The sequence below is a fragment of the Terrapene carolina genome, unplaced genomic scaffold (assembly GCF_002925995.2).
Source record: "Terrapene carolina triunguis isolate 2854851 unplaced genomic scaffold, T_m_triunguis-2.0 Scaffold90, whole genome shotgun sequence".
NCBI lineage: Eukaryota > Metazoa > Chordata > Testudines > Emydidae > Terrapene > Terrapene triunguis.
The window spans coordinates 3,758,255-3,784,603 of NW_020664441.1; the positions used below are offsets into that span (position 1 = coordinate 3,758,255).

General features: G+C 55.8%; 1 protein-coding gene and 2 pseudogenes across 1 annotated transcript in view; all 3 read right to left on the bottom strand.

The window, feature by feature from the left end:
- The window catches only part of LOC112120845, a 12,064-nt pseudogene extending 9,816 nt beyond the window's left edge, over window positions 1-2,248 (bottom strand).
- Window positions 2,249-4,313: 2,065 nt separating this feature from the next.
- On the bottom strand, window positions 4,314-9,545 carry LOC113406326 (annotated as a pseudogene).
- Window positions 9,546-17,516: 7,971 nt separating this feature from the next.
- Window positions 17,517-26,349, bottom strand: part of LOC112123190 (glycine N-acyltransferase-like) — a 21,058-nt gene continuing 12,225 nt past the window's right edge. The window contains exons 2-4 of the mRNA XM_029911232.1: window positions 24,478-24,930; window positions 24,068-24,164; window positions 17,517-17,606 (exon numbers count right to left, since the gene is read on the bottom strand). Of these exons, the coding sequence (XP_029767092.1) occupies window positions 17,517-17,606; window positions 24,068-24,164; window positions 24,478-24,930 (640 nt within the window). The remainder of the gene's footprint in view (window positions 17,607-24,067; window positions 24,165-24,477; window positions 24,931-26,349) is intronic.

A 26,349-nucleotide genomic window follows, 5' to 3' on the forward strand; every position in this document is an offset into this window, starting at 1 on the left:
CCCCTTCCAATTCCATTAAGCCATCAGCATTTTCGAAGGCAGGGGTGCACAAAATCCATTGGTAGAAGCTGTGAACTTGAAGAAAAGCTGTTTTTGGGTGGGTGGCTGTAATTCAGGAACCCCTTGATCAAATGATCTAAAATGTGGGTCACTAAGCCTATGTCATACCCCCAGGAGGCACCCGAAATTTCAAGACAATCCAAGTAACCATGGGGATGCTAGAGAACCTAGAAGAATCTGCTTTTAAACAAGTCTTCTCAAATTTAATTGTAGCTGACCTGGTGCTCAGCTGTAAAATTGTATGAAATTAACCAGTAGCAGCTGCTTTGATATTGTGGATCCTATGGATCTCAGTGTGATGGTATCAACTGAAGGAGAGTGCCCATTGAGATAATACAGCCTGGACCAATAGCTCCATTCATCTTGGTGGGTGTTCTTAGCCCTCCTCCCTCAGTAAGTGCTTGGGAGCCTGTGCTATATACCAAGCCTGCCCGTGCTTAGTTCCTCGCCTGATCTAGTGTTGTGGGAGCAGGGGAAGGAGCTCAGCTACTGTCTAGAAGGGCAGGGCCCCTTGGCTTCAACAAAGGGAGGCAGGAGAAGGGCTCAGCTCACCCAAGTGGCACAGGGCCCCCCAGATCCCAACACACATGTGGGGAGGCAAGGAATGGGGTCAGACACCGCTATAAAGGGGCAGGAACCCCAGATCCTGGCACACACAAAGGGCTCAGACACCCCCAGAGTGACAGGGGCAGGGAGAGGGGCTCAGAGCCTCCTAAAGAGGGAGGGCCCCCCAGATTCTGGCTCACGTGAGAGGGGCAGAGAGGTGGGGCTCAGACACCCCCAAAGGGAAAGGTCCTCCCAATCCCAGGACACACATGGGAGGGAAGAATGTGGGGGTGCCTGACACCCACCCACTCACCCTCCCTCCCACCATCATATCAGCCATACCAATATCCCACCCCCTCACCTGAACCCCGAACCTCTGACCTCCCCATAATCCTCCTCCCTTTGCTGAAGCCCCAAACTCCTCTATCCCTATTTCCCCTCCCAGCAAGCATTCACAGAGGTCATTTATTTATATGTAACTATTTTAAGCACCTTCTGAATCTTCTGTTATCCTGCAATTACATTTCCCCCATGCCCCCAAATAATAAGTTTAAAAACCCCTGTGGCTGAGGCTGGTTGTAGCAGAAGGCATGGGTCCTTCTCCGACTTCTGCCAAGGGTTGGCTTTGAACTTTCAGCCTTCAACCTCCTTGATACTGTAACGCCCCCGCTTTGACCTACACCGGCCCTGGGAGCTGTGGTTGGCGTGTAGCTTCATTGTATGGGACACTGCTACAGTTGCTAGGAAGTCTGAAACAGCCCAAGGAAGGGGGCAGCAAAGGGGATCTGGGCTGCAGGGTGCTATATCTATAGGGCTATGGGCAAGTTCCATCCAAGGAGGCTGGTTATGGGGCTGAAGTGGCTGGCCCCATGAGAAGGGTCCTACCAACTTCACTACCATGAAATCTGGCTATGGGGGGGGGGGGGGGGGGGGGCCGGGGGGTTGCCACCCTTAGTCCTGCCCTGCGGCGGGCGGGGGGGGGGGGGGGGGGGGGGGCGGGGGGCCGCGGGATTGCCATCCTTAGTCCTGCACTGCTGCTGGCGACAGCGCTGTCTTCAGAGCTCCGGTGGCAATACCACACCCCCCTGGTTCCCCCCACCAACCCCGATTTGGGTCGGGACACCCACAGTGTCAACACCATGAAACTTCAGATTTAAAATATCTGAAACCATGAAAATTACAATATTAAAAATCCTAAAACCACGAAATTGACCAAAACGGAGTGACAATTTGGTAGGGCCCCGCCCCTGAGACTGGTATGTGCTGGAGAGACGCGAGATGTTTCTAGTCCCATGGGGCCCAATGCGGCGCCCTGGATTTTCCTGGCCACCCTATTGGCCCTCAGCCCTGCCCCATGGAGGTTGCTGGGGAAGGGGACTTAAGTAGGAGATGGTGGCTGGTGCTGGGTCAGGGGACTCAGGCAGGAGCTGTCACTGGCTCTGGGGCTTGGATAATGATGACACAGGCTGGGCTGGTGCTGGAAGCCCTGGCTCTCCTGCAGCCTCTGTATGGGGAGGTTGTCCAGGGCCACGTGGCCAAAGATGGGGCAGCCTTGTGCATGCGTCCGCTTGGCTGTCGTGGTGCTGAGCATCCGCATGTAGCCGCACCTACGGTGCTGAGGCAGAGTGTAGTCATGAGCCATGGTGCCAAAGGGGTTCATGAGGCTTCAGCTAACAGGGTGGCTGGTGGCATCCAGGGGGAAGAAGCTGAAGAATTTGCAAATCAGGTTTGCCAGGTACCGCAGGCTATGCTCAGTCCCCACATGGGGCCACGTCTCGTTTGGTGGTTGTGGGTGGGGAACTGAATAAGAGGACACAGCTGGAGACACTAAAGGGCAGGACTGGGTGTTTACTTATTATTCATAAGTGCAGATAGGGAGTGGCGGATTAATGATTTTGCCGCCCCTAGGCCCTGAAATAATTGCCACCCTGCCCGCCCCTGGCCCCGCCCCGACTCCACCCTTTTCCCACCCCCATTCCAACCCCTTCCCCAAAGTCCTGCCGTAACTCCGCCCCCTCTCTGCCCCTATTGGTTCCCTTCCCCAAATCCCCGCCCCGGCCCCGCCTCTTCCCCCAGCGCGCGGCGTTCCCCCTCTTCCCCCTCCCTCCCTGCCCCACGAAACAGCTGTTTCGTGGCGCAAGCGCTGGGAGGGAGGGGAGAGAAATAGGATGTGGCGGTGCTCGCGGAGGAGGCGGGCTGGAGCAGGGGAGCTTCTCCGTGGGTGCTCAGATTTGTCGGCCTAGGCGATAATACGCCGCTGCAGATAGGTGAGTTGTTATTGCTGAGCTCTCCCCAGTTGGGTGCTGGTTTCCCCGTCCCCTCTAACAAAGCTCTTCTTGTTTCACACACACTCAGTTTGTCTCTTAAAGTCCCCCCAGGGAAGATATTTAGTGATCCTAGAAATTTGGTGGGGCAGCTCCAACTGGTGCTATTGATTAGTTTTCCAAAGGAAGCTCTAGATATTTGACCCGACCATCCCGCAGACCAGGTTACACACCCAGAACACTTTGGTTTTCAGGCCCTCAGTGTCTGGACACAAAGCCAACACTGAGAACAAGCAGAACCTTTTTTGGGAAAATTTCATTTGAAAAGTGGGTTGAAAAATGGGAAACTGCTGTGTGGCCCTAGCTGTAATTCTACCTTCCCCCTTGCCCACATGGTCCCAGCTGTGCCAGGGAATGCCGCTGTAAAGGGGAAATACTCAAAAGTGTCTTCAACAATAAATTTAATTGCAGCTGGGATCAGGAAGCCAGAAACACTTCCTGCTATCGCTCAATGCCGGTGGGTGGAGTGAAGGGGATTTGGGTGTCTTGGCTGTGTGGTGCTGAATTTAACACATCTGGATTGCTTTTGGGTGTGACCTCAGGCCGGGAGTCCTTGGGGGTAGTGAAGTTTGGTCTGAGGATAATCAAGATCCCCGGGAGGTATTTAACCCTTGAGTTACTGAGACAGACTGGCTCTTGAGGGAGTCCTTGGCATGGGAACACTCTCAGGCTGGTTAGTATCAATGGGGAACAGCCAGATCCATCATGGGTTAGAAGCATGATGGGTTAGAGCACACTGTGCTCAAGGAGATGTTGCTGAATGGGGACCTATTGCCCAGCCCCTTCCACCCCACTTAAAGTTGCCCTGGCTTGTATAGTCCAGGAGATGGGAAAGGAGCTGATGAGAGCAGGGTGCAACAGCAAGAGATGTGACAAGCCCCAGGGAAGCGGGGGAGAGAGAGATCTGGGGAAGATGTCTCTGGTAGAGTCGGGGGAGGGTGACACACTGTGTGGAGGAGTTAGAGATGCAATACACTGAGCAGGTTGTCCCAGGGAAAACGGGAGGAGGAGCAGAGCGGATGCAGGAGGCAGGTGAGCATGTAGCTAGATTGGGTGGAAGATCATTGAGCTGTTGCTGGAGCCTCTGGAAGATGAACCGGGATGGGGCAGTGTAGGGAAGTGGGACAGGGATGCTGTGTGTATGGGTCTGGGCTGGTAGGGGCCATCAAGAAGGGCAGGTTATGGGCTCGGAAGAGTAGGACACACCCTTTAAAGGTGGGTATAGGGCTGTGGGGGAGGGCAAGGCCTGTGGGGCTGGGGGGTCGCAGGCCCCATGTGAGTCTAGAGCTGGGAGATGTTACTGATTTCACTTGGCTAACAATGATCCCCAGACTCCCCTACCCTGCTCCCTCGTCAGGTCCCCTGGGCAGTTGGGCTGGGGACTCACGTGGGGGCTGTGCCTTGTGCTGGGCTGGGGGTTAATGTGGGGGCTTTCGCCGGTGCTGGGTTATGAAGAATGAAGTACCACAGGCTGGGCTGGCGCTGGAAACCCTGCCTCTCCTGCAACCTCTGCATGGGGTAGTTCTCCACAGCCACATAGCTGTAGCTGGGATAGCCTAGTGCGTGCAACCGCTTGGCTATCAAATTAGTCAGCATCCCCATGTAGCCGCGCTGTCAGTGCTGGGGCAGAGTGTAGGAAAGCCCTATGGCACCAAACGGATATGAAGCGGCCCAGCTGACCGGGTGGCCAGCAGCATCCAGCAGGCAGACACTGGGGAAGTGGCGGATCAGGCTGGCCAGGTACTTCCTGCTTTTCTCGTTCCCCCCCAGTTGCCACGTCTCATTCAGCAGGTCGGCGTGGGAGACATCCAGGGACGAGAGCCTCACGGCTGGGTCCAGCCTAGGGGGGCAGAGAGCAGCAGGGTCAAGCCCCAAAAGTCAGCGATCAGAGCTTGGGGGATGGGTCCTGGGTGAGAAGCCGAGGTCTGAACAGGCTGTGGACAGGGAAGGTTCTTCTCCATCCTGGGCCAGGTGAGATGTGGTGCAGGGATGGGGGGGGAGCACGGTCTCTCGCTGCCCAAGCCCTGCCAGGTCTGATGGCTGATTGAAGGAGTGCCTGGTCCCCAGGGGCCATGGATGGGGCGCCATTGGTGGCACAGAACCCATTTGCATCAGGGTTTCCTGGCAGAGGCTGGGGGCCCTGTGCAGGAGCTGAAGAGGGATCTCCCTCCCCATGGCTGACCCCACCCGATGGCTACGCTTCCCAGTCCCTGCAGTGTCCCTGAAGGAGGTTGGGCTCAGTGCCAATCCCACTGAGATTCTGCTGGTGGCAACAGGACCCCAATGCCCTTGGCCCTGCATAAAGAATAGCCAGCCAGATCTTGGGCATTCTAGTTAGGGTGAACAGATGTCCTGATTTTATAGCGACAGTTCTGATCTTTGGGGCTGTCTTATATAGGTGCCTATTACCCCCCATCCCCTGTCCCAATTTTTCATGCTTGCTGTTTGCTCACCCTAATCCCAGTGCCATGCTGGCCAATGCCCCCACCCCTTAGGCTGCTTCCTTCCGTACGACTCCCCCTGTGGGGCCCTGTGACACAGGCAGACACTGAGCTGATCTCAGGCATGGAGCTGGGATCTGGGTGAAAATAGGTGAAGTAGCGGAGCACCTCCAGCTTGATCCCCTTAGCCTCAGCGATGTCCTTGGAGACTTCGTACACTCTATCCCGGAGCCCTGCAGGGGGCAGCGACGGGCCATGAGCAGTGGGGAAAGGGACTGAATGGTGGTGACAAAAGGGCCCATATGTGTGGGGAGCCCAGCCTGGCACATGGGTCGGGAGGGGCAGGAATCTGAGCTTCCAAACCCCCAGCCCCAGCCCTCAGGGAAGAGGGTGTGGTCAGGTGAACTGACCCCAGCCCAGCACTGGCAAGGGGCTACCCCATATGTTCCTGCCCTGCATAGGGCTCATGGGAGCAGCCTGAGGGGAGCAGAGAGCTTTGGGGCTGGCATTGTAGGGCGGGATTCTGGGGTTTGGCCCAGACAGGACATATATGTTCAGTTGCTGTGCGACTCTCCCAGATGCTTTGGGGCACATGTTACCAAGCATGCGGAAGGTCTGTCCCCAGTTGACAGCACCCTGTGACGGAGCAGGGCAGAATTGACCTGGGAATGTTGCAGGGGGGTTGCATTGGGGATGGGGGACTTCCCTTGAAGGAAGCTACCTGAGCTGTAACCTGAGCCAGGACGGGGGTTGAGAGAAATAACACCTTCTGCCCGGGAGACTGAACAAAGGAGAGGAGAAGCTGGGGGGAGGGGGAAGAGAGGAGCTGCTGGAGGAGTTTTGGTTTGGTTTCAGTTTGGGCTGGGTGGTGCAACGCAGGGAACCCCAAGCTGGGGGCTAAGCTCCCTAAACCCCCCAGAAGGACTTGATTGAGGGGTTTTGGTTGTACCTACATGCTCTGCTTGGGACTGTGTTCCTGTCATCTAATAAACCTTCTGTTTTACTGGCTGGCTGAGAGTCACGGTGAATCTCAGGAAGACAGGGGTGCAGGGCTCTGACTCCCCCACACTCCGTGACAACTGGTCGGCAGCGGTGGGATCTACTGCACCCCGTGGACGGCGCTTCCTGCAGTAAGTGACTGGGGAGCAGTAAAACGAAGGGTGATTGACGGGGACCAGGCGTGCTGAAGAGTCAGAGAGAGACAGGTGTCACCCCTGGGAGTGTGACACCAGCGAGAAGGACTTTTGCAGTAACAGGGTCCCCAGGGGGGATCGCAGCGAGCGGTCCCAGGGGCGGAGGAGTCTGCAGCTCAACCCTGGCAGAGAGGTGGTGACCTCGAGAAGGGCTGGCACACTAGGGGTCTCCCTGGAAACTGTGGGGAGCGGTGAGCACACAGGCCTGTGAGTGGCCAGCAGGAAAATGTATGCCAAGCGGCTTAAGAGAGACCTGGTGGATCTGTGCAGGCAGAGGGGGCTGCGCAGTGGGAGGCTCACCAAAGAACAGCTCATTGCCCAGCTGGAGGAGGGAGATCGCTCGAATGAACTGATCCCTGTCTCTGAGAGAAGCAGCCTGTCAGATGCAGCGCAGGCCCCATTGTCTGTCCCAGCTGGGAGTAGTCAGCCGGGTGCTGAGGGCTTCCCGAGACCCCTCCTTCCTATGCCTAGGGGAAGGGTGGGGAGGAGCCCAGCAAATACCGAGGGCGCCGTGACCCCCCGGCCAGCAGGGGATCCTCCTGGCGAAGCTCGCCGGCCAGCAGGGGATCCTCCCGGCGACGCTCAGCATCCGTGGAGCGGAAGTGGCTGGAATGGGAGAAAGAGCTAAAACTGAGAGAGCTGGAGGATCGTGAGAAACAGAGTCAGCATGAAGAGAGACATCATGAACTGGAGCTGGCGAGGCTGAGGGGCCGCGAGCCCCCAGCTGCGGTGAGTGAGGGGGGACCCAGGACTGCACGGAGCTTTGATAAGTGCATCCTGGCCCCACGTAAGGAGGGGGAGGACATGGATGACTTCCTGGATGCCTTTGAGATGGCCTGCGAGCTGCACCAGGTTGATCCTGCGGACAGACTCCGGGTTCTCACCCCCTTACTGGACCCCAAAGCCGTGGCATTGTACCGCCAACTGGAAGAGGCGGAGAAAGGGGACTACGAACTATTCAAAAAGGCCCTGCTACGTGAGTTTGGGCGCACTCCTGAGATGTACCGGGAAAGGTTCCGGAGTCAGGATAAAACCCCTGAGATCTCATATCTGCACCTAGCCGTCTGCATGGAGGGATACGCCAGCAAGTGGGCAGATGGGGCCCAGACGAAGGAGGACCTGGTTAAACTGCTGGTACTGGAGCAACTGTATGAGCGGTGCCCATCCGACCTGAGGCTGTGGTTGAGGGACAAAAAGCCAGAGAACCCGCGACACGCAGGGCGGCTGGCCGATGAGTTTGTGAAGAGCCGGTCAGGGGGTGGCAGGGAGGAGTCCCAAAGGAACAGGCCCGCCGCGATGCAGAGAGAGAGTCACCCGGGGACCTCCCAAAGGGGAAATATGGGGAATCCCCTCCCAAGGGGAATGCCCAGTGTCAGGGACAACCGACCGGCTCGAGGGGACCCACGGGACATGAGCTGCTATTACTGCGGCCAAAGAGGCCACATTCGGGCCCAGTGCCCCAAGCTCAAGGACAGACTGAGCAGACTGAACCCACACCGGGTTAACTTGGTAGAGGCCCAGACGGATGAGGGGCAGGCTTCTCATGCAAGGGGGGCTGGCAGCTTATCAACTGCTCAAGAGAGAAAAGGGCCCCAGGCCAGCTTCTCTGGGGGGCCAGATGCTCCGGACTCAAAGTTCTCCGTTTACAGGGTGGGCGCGGGGCTGTCCCTGCGGAGCGAGTGCCTTGTTCCCCTGGAGGTGGATGGGAGGAAAGTTTATGGATACTGGGACATGGGCGCAGAGGTGACACTAGCCCGGCCTGAGGTGGTGGCCCCAGATTGGGTGGTGCCCAACACCTTCCTGACCCTGACAGGGGTGGGCGGGACCCCATTCAAGGTGCCCGTGGCGAGGGTACACCTGAAATGGGGGGCCAAGGAGGGCCTCAAGGACGTGGGAGTGCACCACCATTTGCCCACTGAGGTGTTGATGGGGGCGGGGGGACCTAGAGGACTGGCCAAGCAACCCCCAGAACGCCTTAGTCGTGACCCGTAGCCAGAGCCGGCGAGGGGTACGACGCCCTGACCTCGGGAAGGATGTCACACCGGAGGCACAGAACCCTACCCTGGTGGGGAGGGAACACCCAAGGACAAGGCTCGGGGTGGCTGTGGCTTCCGACCCAGCCGACGAGAGGGAGCAGGTCCCCGTCCCTTCCCCAGCCGCCGAGTTCCAGGCCGAGTTGCAGAAAGACCCCTCCCTGCGGAAGCTAAGGGGCCTGGCTGACCTCAGTGTGGTACAGACCATGATGAGAGGTTGCAAGGAGAGGTTCCTGTGGGAGAAGGGATTCCTATACCGAGAGTGAGCTCCCCCAGGGGAAGTGGAGTCCTGGGGGATCTGGAGGCAGCTGGTGGTACCCCAGAAGTATCGCCGCAAGCTACTGTACCTGGCCCATGACATCCCTCTCGCAGGGCACCAGGGAATCTGGCGCACCAGGCAGAGGCTGCTACAGAACTTTTACTGGCCTGGGGTCTTTACCAATGTCCGACAGTACTGCCGATCCTGTGACCCCTGCCAGAGGGTGGGGAAGGCCCGGGACAAGGGGAAAGCGGCTTTGAGACCTTTGCCCATCATAGAGGAGCCTTTCCAGAAGGTGGCCATGGACATAGTGGGACCTCTCAGCAAGACGACCCGGTCAGGGAAGAAATACATTCTGGTGGTGGTAGATTTCGCCACCCGTTACCCTGAGGCAGTGCCCTTATCGTCCATCGAAGCAGACACTGTGGCAGATGCGCTGCTGACCATTTTCAGCTGAGTGGGGTTTCCCAAAGAAGTCTTAACAGACCAAGGGTCCAACTTCATGTCAGCCCTACTCCGGTGCTTGTGGGAGAGATGTGGGGTCCGGCACAACTGGGCCTCAGCATATCATCCCCAATCCAACGGGCTGGTGGAGAGGTTCAACGGAACGCTAAAGATGATGCTAAAAACATTTATGAACCAGCACCCACAGGACTGGGACAAATACTTACCTCACCTGCTGTTCGCATACAGGGAGGTACGCCAGGAGTCTACCGGGTTTTCGCCTTTCGAACTGTTATATGGAAGGTGGGTAAGGGGGCCCCTAGACCCGATGAGAGACGAATGGGAGGGGAAGGCCACTCCCGATGGAGAGTCGGTGGTGGAGTATGTCCTGACCTTTCGGGAAAGACTTGCCGAGCTAATGGGTCTGGCCAGGGAGAATCTGGGCAGGAGGGGGCAGGAATGTGGAGGGGAGAGATATGGGGAAGGGAGTATGAGGGACGAGGGCCGGGGTGGGGCCTGTCTCTAACCACCACCCCACGTTTACTCTCCTGACTTAGGGGTCTGACTCCTTTTTTGTGGGTCCTGGCCTGGTATCGCAGGGGAGACCCTGAGTGTGGAGGAGGGGGAACAAAGGGGCTGGTGACCCCCACACACACTCGAGCCATGTGATGGCATGGAATCATGGAGGAAGCCAGAGCTACCCAGGTCTTTGATTGGCTGGCACGGAGCCTGTCCATGCAGTGATTGGCTGGCACAGAGCCTGCCTGTGCTGTAACTGTTTGATATGGAGCCAATCTGCCCCGTGACCGGCTGGGGAGGTCCCGCCGGCTATGCTGGGTGAGCAGCAGGAATTTGCTGGGTTTGGACATTGGGAGACAGGAGATGTGAGTGGAGAGGGGGCACCTGGGAGAGCAGCCAGCACCTGGGGGTAGGGTCTTGCCCCCAGCCAGCCCAATCTCCACCCCATCACCCCGGGGAGAGAGAACTTTCTGCCCTGCTCCCATCCCCGTCCCAGGAAGTGGCACGTGGGAAAAAAGATGGGTCCTTGTCACCGGCAATGTATTGGGGAAGCGCCTCTGTAGTGTGCCCTCCAGCAGCAGCAGCTTGGAGGACCAGCTCAGGATCAGCATCTGTGGTGTGTATGGGCCATCAGCAGATTCCAGCAGGGATGGCACAGGGGATGCCCTCTGGTGGAGAGACCCATCAGTTCCCTGTGATCTTCCCCCCTACCCTACCTCCCTGGAGACACGAGGGGTGTCTGCAACCTTCCAGTCCTGCCAAAATAACAAATGCTGTGGGTAGACCTACAATAACAAACCAGTCTGCTTACAACATTGTACCCACCAGAGACCCTACAATAACCACCCCAATGGTTATATTCTCAGTGCAGCATTTCCTGTGGATTTTCCTCTCCTCCTAAGTATCAGCACTTCCTTGCAGTTAATGTTTCAGCTTTTCTATCTAAAAATCACTTTTGATGAGAATTTGCACAAGTGGCACTTGGATGTTCCCAGAGCTCAAGGAGTGGCAGGTCAGTACCTCCACTGAATCTAATTTCTCTTGTAAGGGGCAACAAATCTTCACAACATTTTCCCCACAATTTGCTAAGCTGTGTTTGTGAGAGTCAAGACCCTGCAATAACATACCAGTCTGGGTGCTTCTCCCTTACTCACCATAGAACCTACAATAGAATAATAGAATCATAGAATATCAGGGTTGGAAGGGACCTCAGGAGGTCATCTAGTCCAACCCCCTGATCAAAGCAGGACCAATCCCCAACTAAATCATCCCAGCCAGGGCTTTGTCAAGCCTGACCTTAAAAACCTCTAAGGAAGGAGATTCTCCCACCTTTCTAGGTAACCCATTCCCGTGCTTCACCACCCTCCTAGTGAAAATGTTTTTCCTAATATCCAACCGAAACCTCCCCCACTGCAACTTGAGACCATTACTCATTGTTCTGTCATCTGGTACCATTGAGAACAGTCTAGATTCATCCTCTTTGGAACCCTCCTTCAGGTAGTTGAAAGCAGCTATCAAATTCCCTCTCATTCTTCTCTTCTGCAGACTAACTAATCCCAGTTCCCTCAGCCTCACCTCCTAAGTCATGTGCTCCAGTCCCCTAATCATTTTTGTTGCCCTCTGCTGGACTCTTTCCAATTTTTCCACATCCTTCTTCTACTGTGGGGCCCAAAACTGGACACAGTACTCCAGATGAGGCCTCACCAATGCCGACTAGAGGGGAATGATCATGTCCCTCGATCTGCTGGCAATGCTCCCACTTATACAGCCCAAAATGCTGTTAGCCTTCTTGGCAACAAGGGCACACTGTTGACTCATATCCAGCTTCTCGTCCACTGTAACCCCTAGGTCCTTTTCTGCAGAACTGCTACCTAGCCACTCGGTCCCTAATCTGTAGCAGTGCATGGGATTCTTCCGTCCTAAGTGCAGGACTCTGCCCTTGTCCTTGTTGAACCTCATCAGATTTCTTTTAGCCCAGTCCTCTAATTTGACTAGGTCCCTCTGTATCCTATCCCTACCCTCCAGCGAATCAACCACTCCTCCCAGTTTGTCCTGTCTATGTGTCTGTGGCCCCAGCCACGCCAGGGCAGGTCTGTGCAGGACTCAGGTGGCCCCAGTAGCTCCCACTTACCTGGACAGTCTCTCTGCCAGGTTAAGCGGCAGCCACTGTGAAGATAGAGAGACAAGGTGTCCGTGAGGCAGTGAGGTCCCTGCCTGGCAGCAGCTGGTCCTGTCCCCGCTGGGTCTTGCTCTCCCTCAGGGGCTGCTCCAGCCTCTTATCCCTGAGCGAATGAACCATTAATGGAGTCTGTGCCTGGCCCGGAGCTGGGGGCAGCCGCATCCCTGCAGTTACAAGGCACTCCTTCCATGGGCAGGGAGAGGTGAGATGATTTCCTGGGGCCAGCGGAGTAGAATTCTGAGGAAACATGAGCACAGCCTGGGGTGGGACATGGGCAAAGCAGTTCTGCTGGTGCCCCTCTATCCTGAGTCTGACCCACAGCTCCTGCTGTCCCAGCCCTGGGCTCCCCCACTGCAGCTCCTTCCTAGCTTGCAGTTTCTGTCTATTGCTTTGATTGAGGGTTGTGTTGGGAACCCCCAGACTGGGCCCCTCTCCTTGGCTTCGTCTTTGCCTCGGCTCTGTGTCTCTCCCAGCCCTGTCCCCCGAGGGTTGTGTTCCCTGGGACACTCTTTCCTCGTTATACCCATGCCACGGCCTGGATCTCGCCTGGTCCCTATTAGCATTGGGGAGCAGCCATGGGGTCTGGGCTGGGCAGGTTTCTACCTATGACAAGATGGAAACCCCTTGGCATGGGGCTGTCATGGTTCGTTATCTGCCGGGAGCAGTACAATCTGTATCTGCAGCAACATGGTGTCACATTTATTATGCAGCTGGACTCCGGCATCAGAGAATCCTCAGATTGGCTTGGCAAAGCTGAGCTGAAGGCAGAGGTTGTGTTGGCAGCAACAACTGCCTCAATACCCCCAGCTTTGTGGGATCCATCTTGGCTCTCCCTCCTTTTGTCTCTGCGTTCCCGTGTGACTTCCTGGGATGCTGAGTCTCTGGGGTTCTCACAAACACAGTTGCCTCCCTCGCACACTGTGACTTTGTTCCAAGCTGTAGCAGAGCTGTGTCCACATCTCCTACTCCCTTGTGTGCCAGGCAGTCAGTGCTAAGTCACCGGCAAACCATGGAGTTAATGTTGCCCAGAGGTTCCATGCACCCTTCCAGAATGTCGAGCCCAGCAAAACTCTCCCATCTGAAAACCAAGCAATGAGGAGTTAAGGTGCCTGCCCATGGTCCTTAACCCTGCCCCGGAGCTGCCAAGAGCCCCTGGGCACCAGCTGTCCTCAGCGTGTAGGTGTCGCTCTACTGAAAGGGGGAGGGGTTAGCTGGAGTAGCTTGGCAGAACTGTGCCTGAGACAAGGTGGTTTCAGGGGGCTGTTCCACTTGGCAGAGGTGAGCCCCTCTTCCTGCCCCCAGGTGTGTGATCAAAGGAAAGTTGCCTGGGTACCCTGAGAGATCCATTTCACCTAATTATAGCACTGAATTGTGCATGTTGTGCATTGAGTTGTGCAGTTGTGATAGGGCCCATGGATCTCGGTATGATGGTATGCGCTGAAGGAGAGCAGCCATTGAGACGATACAGCCTGGGACAATAGCTCCATTCATCTCAGTGGGTGTTTTCAGCCCCCCTCCCCTGGTCAGTGCTTGGGAGCTTGTGTTATGCACCAAGCTTTCTTGTTCTTAGTTCCTCATCCGGATCTAGTGGTGTCGTTTTGGTGCATGCTCCTGGGATGGCTGCACACAGCTCCCCGCCAGAGGGACAGGGCTTCCCTAGATGCCGGCTCCCATGGGGGGCAGGGAAAGAATGTCAGATATCCCCTAGTGGGGCAGGGTCCCGAGATCCCAGCACACATGAGGGGAGGCCCTTAGAGGGGCCAGACACCATATAAAGGGGTGTGGACCCCCAGATCTTGGCACACACCAAGGGGAAGGGAGATGGGCTCAGACACCCTCAGAGAGATGGTCCCCCCAAATCCCAGCACATGCACAGGGGCAGGGAGAGGGGCTCAGAGCCCCCTAAAGGGGGAGAACCCCAGATTCTGCTCACATTATGCTTCCAGACACCTTCAGAGGGACAATACCGCCCGATCCCAGGGCACATATGGGAGGGAAGAATGTGGGCGTGACTGACACCCACTCAGCCTCCCTCCTGCCATCACATCACCTGAACCCAATATCCCTCACCTGAACCCCCAACCCCTCTGATCTCCTCATAATCCCCCTCCCTTTGCTGCAGCCCCAATCCCCTTTACCCCTATTCCCCCCGCCTCCTAATTCCCCCTCCCAGCAAACATTCACATATGGCATTTATTTATTTGTTACTAGTTTGAGCACCTTCTGAGTCTTCTGCCGTCCTGCAATTACATTTCCCCCAGTCCCCCAAATAATAAGATGAAAAACCCCTTTGGCAGACTCAGGTTGTAGCAGCAAGAATGGTTTGTTCTCAGACTTATCCTGAGGGTTGGATATGAACTTACAGCCATTCAACCACATTGATACTGGCCTGTGTGCTGTGGCTGGCATACAGCTTTATTGGTTGGGAGACTGTTACAATTGGTAGGATGTCTACAAGCTAAGGAAGGGGGCAGCAAAGGGGAGCTGCGCTGCAGGGTGTTATATTTATAGGACTTAGGGTAAGTTCCACCCCAGGAGGCTGTGAAAAATGCATTAAAGACTGTGAAAGCTGGTCTACCCCAGGAAATCTGGCTATTTTAGGGGAGTCATGGAATTTCCACATAGTTTCATGCAGCAGCTGGCGGCAGTGCTGCCTTATGAGCTGGGCGGCTGGAGAGTGGCGGCTGCTGGCCAGGAGCCCATCTCTTAAGGCAGCGCTGCTGCCAGCAGCAGCCCAGAAGTGAGGGTTCATGGTATGGTATTTCCACCCTCACTTCTGCACCAGCAGCAGCTTCCTGCAGCCAGGCAAGGTTCTGAAGGTTGGAGCATAGAGCCTAATGCACAGGAGGAGCCCTCAGCTGGGGTGCCCTAGACCTGCCCCTTCCCGGCTCCAGACCTAGCACTCGGTGGTTAAAGGGGCCTTGGGCTGGTTGTGTGCGTGCCACAGCACCCCGGGGGTTGTCCACTCATAAGGCTGGACCTGTACCATCCTCCCAAAAGTGACAGCCCTCCCCATACTATGCCACCCTTACTTCTGTGCTGCTGGTGGTGGCAGCACTGCCTACAGAGCTGGGCTCCCAGTCAGCAGCCAGTGCTCTTGGGCCTTCCAGCTCTGAAGGCATCGCCACTGCTGGCAGCAGTGCAGAAGTAAGGGTGGCATGATATGGTATTGCCAGTCTTACTTCTGTGCTGCTGGTGGTGGTAGCACAAATGTAAGGGTGGCCACCCTCACTTGAGAGCTGCTGCTGGCTGTGGTGCTCCCTTCAGAGCTGGGCTCCCAGCCATCAGCCACAGAGCTTCCTGCCACCAACAGATAATCCTAGAGATGGGTCTGACCTGGTCCAGGATGCAGCCCAAGCAGGGGAAGAGGAAGACCCGTCCTTCCCCAGCCTGACTGGGAGTAGCAGCTGGAGCTCAGTATGTGGTAGGAGCCCCGGGCCGGGGAGCCCCCAGCCCTGTCCCTCCCTGGATCCAGTCCCAGCACTCAGAGGTTTAAGGAACTTTGGGATGGCTGAATGTAGGGGGAGTGTCACAGGGTTCTTTGCTGGCTCTCCCACTTTTATGCCTGCACCCTGTGTTTAGGCTGGTATAATAAAGAGCCTTCCACGCCTTCTTTTGCTGGATCACCCAAGTGTCGACTCTTTATTTACAACATTCGTGCATTTCCCCAGTCTCCCAACAGCTAGCGCTCTTCCTAGACCCTCCCCAGGGTCTCCTGTCCCAGAGGCTTCCCCCTTTGGTAAGATGACAGTAATACTACCTTCCTGTCTCCTCCCAGTCAAGCCTCCTCTGAGGTTTGTTCAGGGTTTACATAGCCCTTCTGTGGCTCAGCTCAGCTGTCAGCACTCAGCTCAGCATGTTCCTCTGAGCCAGACCTGATTAGGGCTTGCAGCTGGGCTCCCTGCTGAATACCTGTGTCTCTACCCTGGCATCCTGACCAGAGAGCAGACTGCAGCTAGCATTTTGGCAGGGCTTTAAAGGGGTTTTTACCCCTGTCCTGTCACAGGGCGCATATCACCTCCCTGACCATGACACCATGGGCTGTTGCCCTCCCCTAAGATCAGCCCTTCCTCACCCAAAAAAGCGATGACCCCTCTCATACTATGCCACCCTCACTTCTGTGCTGCGGCTGGTGGCAACGCTGCCTTCAGAGCTGGGCTCCCGGCCAGCAGCTGCTGCTCTCTGGCCACCCAGCTCTGAAGACAGTGCCGTTGCCAGCAGTGCTCAGAACTAAGGGTGGCAATGCTGGGACCCCCTCTAGAATGGCCTTGCAACCTGGCCCCACGGCTGCATTTTGGGTCGGGAACCCCCACGATTTCAACACCGTGAAATTTCAGATTCAAATATCTGGAACCATGAAGTTTACAATTTTTAAAATCCCCTGATCCTGACCAAAATGGAGGCTGGATTTGGTAGCTCCCTCCCCCCCCCCATGAGGCTGGTATGTGCTATGTTACAGACTGGTGCTGGAGAGACGGCAGATGTTTCTAGTTCCATGGGGCCCAATGCGGAGCCCTGGATTTTCCTGACCACGCTATTGGCCCTCAGCCCTGCCACATGGGGTTTGCTGGGGAAGGGGACTTAAGTAGGAGATGGTGGCTGGTGCTGGGTCAGGGGGCTCAAGGCAGCAGCTGTCACTGGCTCTGGGGTGTGCTCTGCCTGGGCTGCCCCTCTAGACCTTGGCTTGCCCTGCCTGCACAGCTGGGTCTATCTGCTCCACTTTTTGCCCCACCTGGCTTTTCAGGATACAGGATCGCCTGTAATATTCAAACACAGCTTTGCTCTTCCTGCCCCCTGAGTTTTTCTGAAACGACACCTCTGGTGTTGGGGAATCAGTAGTCCCCCCCACATACACCATGTGCCTGAGCTGTCTAGTGTCTGCGGGGTCTCTGAGCAGCCAGAGAGCAGGCTGTGTGGGCAGTGCCAATCCCAGTGCGATACTGCCATTGGCATCACGAGCCCCTGTGCCTGGGGCCCAGATGGGGTGAGGAACAGGGCTAGCTGGACAGTCTGTGGGCCTTCCAGTGACTCTGTCCACCCCACTGTGCCCACCCCCAGGCAGACACTGACCAGATCTCAGGCATGATGCTGAGATCCAGTGGAGGTAGGTGAAGTAGTTGGATACCTCCAGCTCCACCCCCGGTGATGTCTCTCAAGGCCTCATACATCCCATCCTGGAGCCCTGCAGGAGGTGGCGACCGGCCCTGAGCAGTGGCAGCCCTGAATGGGGAACGTGGCTGTTGGAGGCCCAGCTTGGAATGTGGGGAGGAGAGGGGACCAAGCTGACCCACTGGCATGCCGGTCTCATGAAAGGGAGCCTGCACCAACGAGCCAATCCTGAGACCATGGGGCACATGGGAGCAGCCTGGTGGGAAATGTGGGGACCTGGAGACTCAGGGTCTGGCAGTGTCAGCGTCTGCTGGAGTTTGGCCCCAGATGGTGGGGGGGGTCATGCAGTGACTGTGGGGCTCAGGAGGAGGCAGCTGCAGACATTGCCATGGATGCAGAAGGCCTAACCTCAGTTGATCACGTCCGCGCTGCCCAGTAGAGCCTGGTAGAACTCTGCGTACATGTTGGTGTAGAAGTCAGAGTTGTCTGATGCCACCTGCTGTGGGAGACACAGAGCCGAAAGGCTAAAGGGGAACTCCCAATGGAATGATTGATTTGCCCGCTCCTCCACCCCACTCACTCCAAGTCAGCTGGGCCTCTGTCCGGAGGCCCCCTTGAGGGAAAAAAGGCCCCGTGTCCCATTCCTCACACCCTGAACCAGCCTGGCCACCTGGGTGCAGCGTGGTGACTGAAGGGTGACACTTCTGTCTCTGGCTGGGTGAGAACGGCTTTGAACGAGGCGCCATGGATCTGCTAGAGATATGGGGAGGGGGGGGGGGGGGGGGGTCAGATTTGCAGTCAGAAAACTCTTCATTGGGAGGCAGCACCGAGGTGGCCCTTTGCCAAAGTGGCAGAGGGTGACAGCAGGGCTGAGGGAACCCTGGTCAGCCCTCCCTTACCCCACGTAAACGAGGCTGAAATCACCAGAGCTGGGTGGGGTGGTGGAGCCTGGGAGCTGGCCCAGCTGGCATTTCTCAAAGTATAGGGCACAGGCCTGTCTGATGCCAGGATCTGGGAGGAGGCAACAGCTGACACCAAACTATGAGTGGGGAGCAGCGGAGGGGGAAACCACTGCTGAAAGGGCATCTGTTCTGTGGTTGTGGGCGGGGAACTGAATCAGAGGACACAGCTGGAGACACTAAGGCCTGGTCTACACTAGGAGGTTATGTCGAATTTAGCAGCGTTAACTCGAATTAACCCTGCACCCGTCCACACAATGAAGCTATTTATTTCGACATAGAGGTCTCTTTAAATCGATTTCTGTACTCCTCCCCGATGAGGGGAGTAGTGCTAAATTCGACATAGCCATGTCGAATTAGGGTAGGTGTGGATGGAATTCGACGCTAATAGCTCCGGGAGCTATACCACAGTGCACCACTCTGTTGACGCTCTGGACAGCAGTCCGAGCTCAGATGCTCTGACCAGCCACCAGCCACACAGGAAAAGCCCCGGGAAAATTTGAATTCCTTTTCCTGTCTGGCCAGTTTGAATCTCATTTCCTGTTTGAACATTGTGGCGAGCTCAGCAGCACTGGCAACGATGCAGAGCTCTCCAGCAGAGGTGACCGTGCAATCGCAGAATAGAAAGAGGGCCCCAGCATGGACTGATCAGGAAGTCTTGGATCTGATCGCTGTGTGGGGCCATGAGTCCGTGCTTTCGGAGCTGCAATTGAAAAAACGGAATGCGAAGATCTACGAGAAGATCTCCAAAGCCATGACGGAGAGAGGATACAGCCGGGATGCAACGCAGTGCCGCGTGAAAATCAAGGAGCTGAGACAAGGGTACCAGAAGACCAAAGAATCAAACGGACGCTCCGGATCCCAGCCCCAGACATGCCGTTTCTACGAGGCACTGCATTCCATTCTAGGTGCGGCCGCCACCACTACCCCACCACTGTGCGTGGACTCTGACGATGGGGTATTGTCGACGGCCACTTCCTCGGAGATGTTCACGGATGGGGAAGATGAGGAAGGAGATGAGGAGGACGAGGCAGTCGACAGCGTTTTCAACGCTGATTTCCCCGACAGCCAGGATCTCTTCATCACCCTCACGGAGATCCCCTACCAACCCTCCCAAGGCGGTAACCCGGACCGTGAATCAGGGGAAGGATCAGTAGGTAAGTGTTTTAAACATTTATTTTGAACAGAATAGGAATGGTATCTTAACAATGGGTTTTTCATGATTAGTTTGCCCTAAGCGCTTTAGTTTTTAGTCCTTGCCAGTGCAGCTACTGGAAAATTCTGTCAATATGTCCGGGGATAGAGCAGAAATCCTCCTGGGACATCTCCATGAAGCTCTCCTGGAGGTATTGTGAAAGCCTTTGCATCAGGTTCCTGGGAAGAGCGGCCTTATTGCATCCTCCATTGTAGGAAACTTTTCCGCGCCAGGCTAGCAGCAAGTACTCCGGGTTCATTGCCTCGCAAAGCATGGCGGCATACGGCCCTGGTGTTTGTTGGCATTCACGCAGCATGCGGTCTTTCTCTGTCTCCGAAATCCTCATCAGAGTGATATCACTCATGGTGACCTGCTTTGAATTAGGGGAATGTTAGTATTGGGACTGATTACCTGTTCCTTTACATAACTGTAACCGGCGGTTTACAGCCACGCGGTGGAGGCGGGACAGGGGCAGCATGCAGGGATCTTTCTCAGGGACAGCCGTGAGGGAGGTGGGACAGGGGCAGAGTTCATGCTGGTCGGATTGCCGGCAGCAGGAACTGGCCAACGCTAGGAGCATTGCTTGGAACGTGAAAGGAGGGCACTGCTATAAATTAAGCTTTAAGCAGCCAAAAGTCTACGGCTTACCATGTCCGCCTGCTAGCTGAATTCCGTTGTCCGGCCCCGCTTGTGTGATCTGTACAGCAAGACCCCAGGCACTCAATGGGAAGGCCGAAAATTTGACCTTGTACTGAGTGCACATGTGATAGGTACTGTGCATGGTCTTGTTCACAGAGAAAGACTATATTCATTGTTCGCAAAACTGTATCTTTGTGAGGAATTCACTCCCTTTTTCCCATCCACAGCTGCGAGTGTCTCCCGAGTTACCCCGGCATCCCCCTCCCAGAGGCTGGCGCAGATCAGGTGACGAAAGAAAAGGACACGGGACGAGATGTTCTCAGAACTTATGGGCTGCTCCCAAGCCGAGGCGGCACAGCATACCCAGTGGAGGGAGAACATGTTGCAATACCAGCGATCACACAGCAAACGGGAGGACAGGTGGCGGCAGGAAGACCAGCAGGCGACTCAAACGCTGCTTGGACTAATGAGGGAGCAAACAGACACGCTCCGGCGCCTTGTAGATGTTCTGCAGGACTGGAGGCAGGAGGACAGAGCCCCGCTGCATTCTATCTCTAACCGCCCTCCCCTGCCACAAAGTCCCATCCCCCCCTCACCCAAAGTCCCAAGAAGGAGGGGCGGCAGGGGCCGTGAAAACAGTCACTCCACCCCTGCAGACTGCTCAAGTAGCAGAAGGCTCTCATTCCCAAAGATTTGATAAGTCCTTTCCTTCACTCCAAAAGCACCTCACCCAAGCCCCCGTCCCAGTTTCATCCCCTAACTGTGTAGTTGTTAATAAAAAATACGTTTCTGTTAATTACTGTTTCCGTCATGTTCTTTTAGAGGACAGTGTGTTTGAAGGGGGGGAAAGGGGTTGGTAATTGGAGAGGACAGTCACCTTTACCAGGGTACAGACACGGGGGCAGGTTCAGCAGAAGGTCACACACACATTGCAGTCACTAGGCACCCTGGTCAGTCTGGGAGGTGGTTTTCATGTTCTGTGGTGGAGGGGGCTATGTGACTTTGTGGTGGGGGAGGGCGGTTACAGACCCCCTGCTGCGTGGCTCTGTCATCCAGGCTAAGGACCGCTGCATAAGTTCTGTAACTGCCCTCCCCCGCCACAAAGTCACATAACCCACACACACAGAGTCCCGAAAAGGAGGGGTGGCAGGCTCCGTTGAAACAACCAGTCCACCACTGCGGACTGCTCTAGGAGCAGGAGCCTGTCATTCCTCGAGTTTAGAAGCGTCCTTTCCATCACTACACCCGCTCCCCACCACAGTCTGCATCCCAGTTTCAACACTTTACCACGAAATCCTTAATAAAGAAAACGGTGTTAATGAACAAAGTTTCATTTATTTTATTTTTAAAGGTGTGTTGGAAGGGGGGGAAGGGGATTGGTAACTGGAGAGGATAGTCAACATTAACTGGGTAAAGAAAGGGGGGCAGGTTCAGCTTCTGTTTAAACAAACTTAATAGTCACAGGTTACCCTGCACACTCTGGAACCTAGCTTTCAAAGCTTCCCGGATGCACAGCGTGTCCCGCTGGGCTCTTCTAATCGCCCGGCTGTCTGGCTGGGCGTAATCAGCAGCCAGGCTATTTGCCTCAACCTCCCACCCCGCCATAAACGTCTCCCCCTTGCTCTCACAGAGATTGTGGAGCACACAGCAAGCTGCAATAACAATGGGGATATTGGTTTCGCTGAGATCAGAGCGAGTCAGTAAGCTTCTCCATCTCCCCTTCAGACATCCAAAAGCACACTCCACCACCATTCTGCACTTGCTCAGCCGGTAGTTGAAGAGTTCTTTTTCACTGTCCAGGGCGCCTGTATAGGGCTTCATGAGCCAGGGCATTAGCGGGTAGGCTGGGTCCCTGAGGATCACTATAGGCATCTCCACATCCCCAACAATTATTTTGTGGTCCAGGAAGTAAATACCTTCCTGCAGCCGTCTAAATAGACCAGAGTTCCTGAAAACGTGAACATCATGAACCTTGCCCAGCCATCCGACGTTGATGTTGGTAAAACGTCCCCTATGGTCCACCAGTGCTTGCAGCACCATTGAAAAGTAGCCCTTTCGGTTAATGTACTGGCTGGCCTGGTGGGCTGGTCCCAGGATAGGGATGTGAGTTCCATCTATAGCCCCACCACAGTTTGGGAATCCCATCGCAGCGAAGCCATCTATGATCACCTGCATGTTTCCCAGGGTCACTACCTTTGAGAGCAGTAGCTCAACGATTGCGTTGGCTACTTGCATCACAGCAACCCCCACGGTAGATTCGCCCACTCCAAATTGGTTCGCAACTGACCGGTAGCTGTCTGGCGTTGCAAGCTTCCAGAGGGCTATGGCCACTCGCTTCTGGACAGTCAGGGCTGCTCGCATCCGGGTGTCCTTGCGCTTCAGGGCAGGGGACAGCAACTCACAAAGTTCCAGGAAAGTTCCCTTATGCATCCGAAAGTTTCACAGCCACTGTGATTCATCCCAGACCTGCAGCACTATGCGGTCCCACCAGTCCATGCTTGTTTCCCGGGCCCAGAATCGCTGTTACACAGCATCAACATGACCCATTGCCACCATGATGTTCACGGTGCGGGGGTCCCATGCTTTGTGAGAGGTCTGTGCGCCTCTCAGACTTAATGTCCTCAGCGCGCTGCCGTAGCCTCCTCGCCCAATTTCTCAGCATCTGCCTCTGAAAAAGGTGGATGATAAGGTGCGAGGTGTTGACAAAGGCCATAACTGCAGCGATGATCGCAGCGGGCTCCATGCTCGCGGTGCTGTGGCGTCCGCGCTGTCAATCACCAGAAAAGTGCGCGAACTGATTGCCCGCCGGCGCTTTCACGCAGGAAGGGCGGGAGTGATGGTTGAATGACGACAGTTACCCAAAACCACCCTTGACACATTTTTTGCCCCAGCAGGCATTGGGGGCTCGACCCAGAATTCCAATGGGCAGCGGGGACTGCGGGAACTGTGGGATAGCTGCCCACAGTGCCCCGCTTCCAATGTCGACGCTTGCCCCGTTAGTGTGGACTCACAAAGTCGAATTACTGTCCTTAGTGTGGATACACACGTTCGACTTTGTAATATCGGTTCCAGAAATTCGCTTTAAGTAAAATCGAACTACTCTCGTAGTGTAGACATACCCTAAGGGGCAGGACTGGTTGTTTACTTATTATTCATAACTACAGATAGGTGAGCTGTTATTGCTGAGCTCTCCCCAGTTGGGTGCTGGTTTCCCCATCCCCACTAACAAAGCTCTTTTTGTGTCATACACTCTCAGTTTGCCTCTTAATGTCTCCCCAGGGAAGATATTTAGTGATCCTAGAAATTTGGTGGGGTGGCTCCAACAGGTGCTGTTGGTTAGTTTTCAAAAGGAAGCTCTAGATATTTGACCTGACCCTTGTTCCTGTGGACACCACTCCGCAGACCGGATTACGCACCCAGAACACTTTGGTTTTCAGGCCCTCAGTGCCTGGACACAAAGCCGACACTGGGAATGAGCAGAACCTTTTTTGGGAAAGTTTCATTTGAAAAGTGGGTTGAAAAATGGGAAACAGTTGTGTGGCCCTAGCTGTATTTCTACCTTCCCCCTCGCCCGCATGGTCCCAGCCATGCCAGGGAGTGCCGCCGCAAAGGGGAAATCAGTTTAATTGCAGCTGGGATCAGGAAACCAGAAACACTTCCTGCTATCGGTCAATGCCGGTGGGTGGAGTTAGCGGGATTTGGGTGTCTTGGCTGTGTGGTACTGAATTTAACACATCTGGATTGCTTTTGGATGTGACCTCAGGCCGGGAGTCCATGGGGATAGTGAAGTTTGGTTTGAGGATAATCAAGATCCCTGGGAGGTATTTAACCCTTGAGTTACTGAGACAGACTGGCCCTTGAGGGAGTCCTTGGCAGGGGAACACTCTCGGGCTGGTTAGTATCAATGGGGAACAGCCAGATCCATCATGGGTTAGAAGCATCATGCCAGGCACGCTGTGCTCAAGGAGATGTTGCTGAATGGGGACCTATTGCCCAGCCCGTCCCACCCCACTTAAAGCTGCCCCGGCGTGTATAATCCAGGAGATGGGAAAAGAGCTGATGAGAGCAGGGTGCAACAGCAAGAGACGTGACAAGCCCCAGGGAACGGGGGAGAGAGAGATCCGGGGAAGATGTCTCTGGCGGGTGCGGGGAGGGTGACACACTGACTGTGGAGGAGTTATAGATGTAATACGCTGAGCAGGATGCCCCAGGAGAAGCGGGGGAGGAGGAGCAGAGCAGATGCAGGAGGCAGGTGAGCACGTAGCTAGATTGGATGGAAGATCATTGAGCCATTATTGGAGTGTCTGGAAGAGGAACTAGGATGGGGCAGTGTAGGGAAGTGGGACAGGGGTGCTGTGTGTATGGGTCTGGGGTGGTAGGGTCCATCAAGGAGGGCAGGCTATGGGCCCGGGAGTGTAGGACAGACTCTCTAAAGGTGGGTAGAGGGCTGTGGGGGAGGGCAATGCCTGTGGGGCTGGGGGTAGCAGGCCCCATGTGAGGCTGGAGCTGGGAGATGTTACTGATTCCACTTGGCCAACAATGATCCCCAGACTCCCCTATCCTGGTTCTGGACTCACACAGGGGCTGTGCCTAGTGCTGGGCTGGGGGTTAACGTGGGGGCTTTTGCCAGTGCTGTGTTGTGAAGAATGAAGTAGCACAGGCTAGGCTGGCGCTGGAAGCCCTGCCTCTCCTGCAACCTCTGCATGGGGTAGTTCTCCATGGCCACAAAGCCGTAGCTGAGATAGCCTAGTGCGTGCAACCGCTTGGCTATCAAATTAGTCAGCATCCCCATGTAGCCGCGCCGCCGGTGCTGGGGCAGAGTGTAGCCAGGCTCCATGGCACCAAACAGGTCTGAAGCAATCCAGCTGACCGGGTGACCAGCAGCATCCAGCAGGCAGACACTGGGGAAGTGGCGGATCAGGCTGGCCAGGTATTTCCTGCTTTTCTCGTTCCCCCCAAAAACCCACGTCTCATTCAGCAGGTCGGAGTGGGAGACATCCAGGGACGAGACCCTCATGTCCGGGTCCAGCCTGGAGGGGGCAGAGAGCAGCAGGGCCAAGCCCCAAAGGTCAGCGATCAGAGTGACACCTCAGACTTACGAGATGGCCTTAAGATCATGAGGTTTTTTAAAACTATGACACTGTGATTGCTGGTCTCCCTTGACAGCTAAACTTCCCTGGCCCCTGACCCCTGGATGTGACATGATCAGTATTGCCAACACTCCCAGATTTATTAGGGTGAGATGGGCATCACTGCAGAAGCTCCTATCCCCATATCTGCCCATCTGCTGCCCAGCAAATCAGTCTTCCCCATCAGTTCTGCCACCACACAGGCACCCATCAACTCTGTCTCCAGCCCCCCACCAGCCCCCTCCCAGCTTCCCCTCTGCACCTACTGGTGTTCTCCCACCCCTCCCAGCCCTGTGGGGGCTGCAGCAGGCTCCCCTCTGCCCTTCCCAGGCTGCGTGTCCCAGAGAAGGGGTGAACAGGGACACCATGCTGTCCCATTGCTCACAAGAGGGGTGGGGAAGGAGGGAGTGGAACCACGCTGAGATACTGAGCAAATTTTGCTCCCTCTTCCCCTACCCATCCCATGTGAAGGTGTCATGTTACCTCAGGGAGAGGGAGGAGAAGGGACTTACTGCAGCAGCTCTGATTGGCTGCTCTTCCCCCAGCAGGGGTGTGGGAGAGGCAGTCAATCAGACTGGGCTTCCCCCCCAGGGCAGGGGGGGGTTCCCATGAAGGTCATTGTAAGATGGACTCCAGACCTGGCCAAACTTGTGGGACTCAGGAGAGGGGGATGATGGAGTCAAGTGGAGAGGTGAGGAAGCTGCCTTGCTTGGGGAATGGGAAATGGGACACAGGGCCTTTCCCCCCTAGGGGGTGCTAGCTCTGATCTGGCCCCAGAACAGGCGGATCTGCTGGCTCAGGGGGTGGGGAATGGGATACGGGGTCTTTTCCCTCTTACCCATACGGTGGCGAAGTTGTCTAATATCTGTCTAATATCTCTTCTCATTAGAACAGAGTGTCTCATTCCCCATCCCTAAAGTGCCCCCGGGGTATCTGCCCCTCCCTGGGTGAAAAGCCCAGGCCTGAACAGGCTGTGGACAGGGAAGGTTCCTCCATCCTGGACCAGGGGAGATGTGGTGCAGGGATCGGGGGAGCACGGTGTCTCGCTGCCCAAGCCTTGCCAGGTCTGATGGCTGATTGAAGGAGTGCCTGGTCCCCAGGGGCCACGGATGAGGCCCCATTGGTGGCACAGAATCCATTTGCATCAGGGTTTCCTGGCAGAGGCTGGGGGCCCTGTGCAGGAGCTGAAGAGGGATCTCCCTCCCTGTGGCTGGCCCCACCCAATGGCTATGATTCACAGTCCCTGCAGGGTCCCTGAAGGAGGTCGGGCTCAGTGCCAATCCCACTGAGATTCTGCTGGTGGCAACAGGACCCCAATGC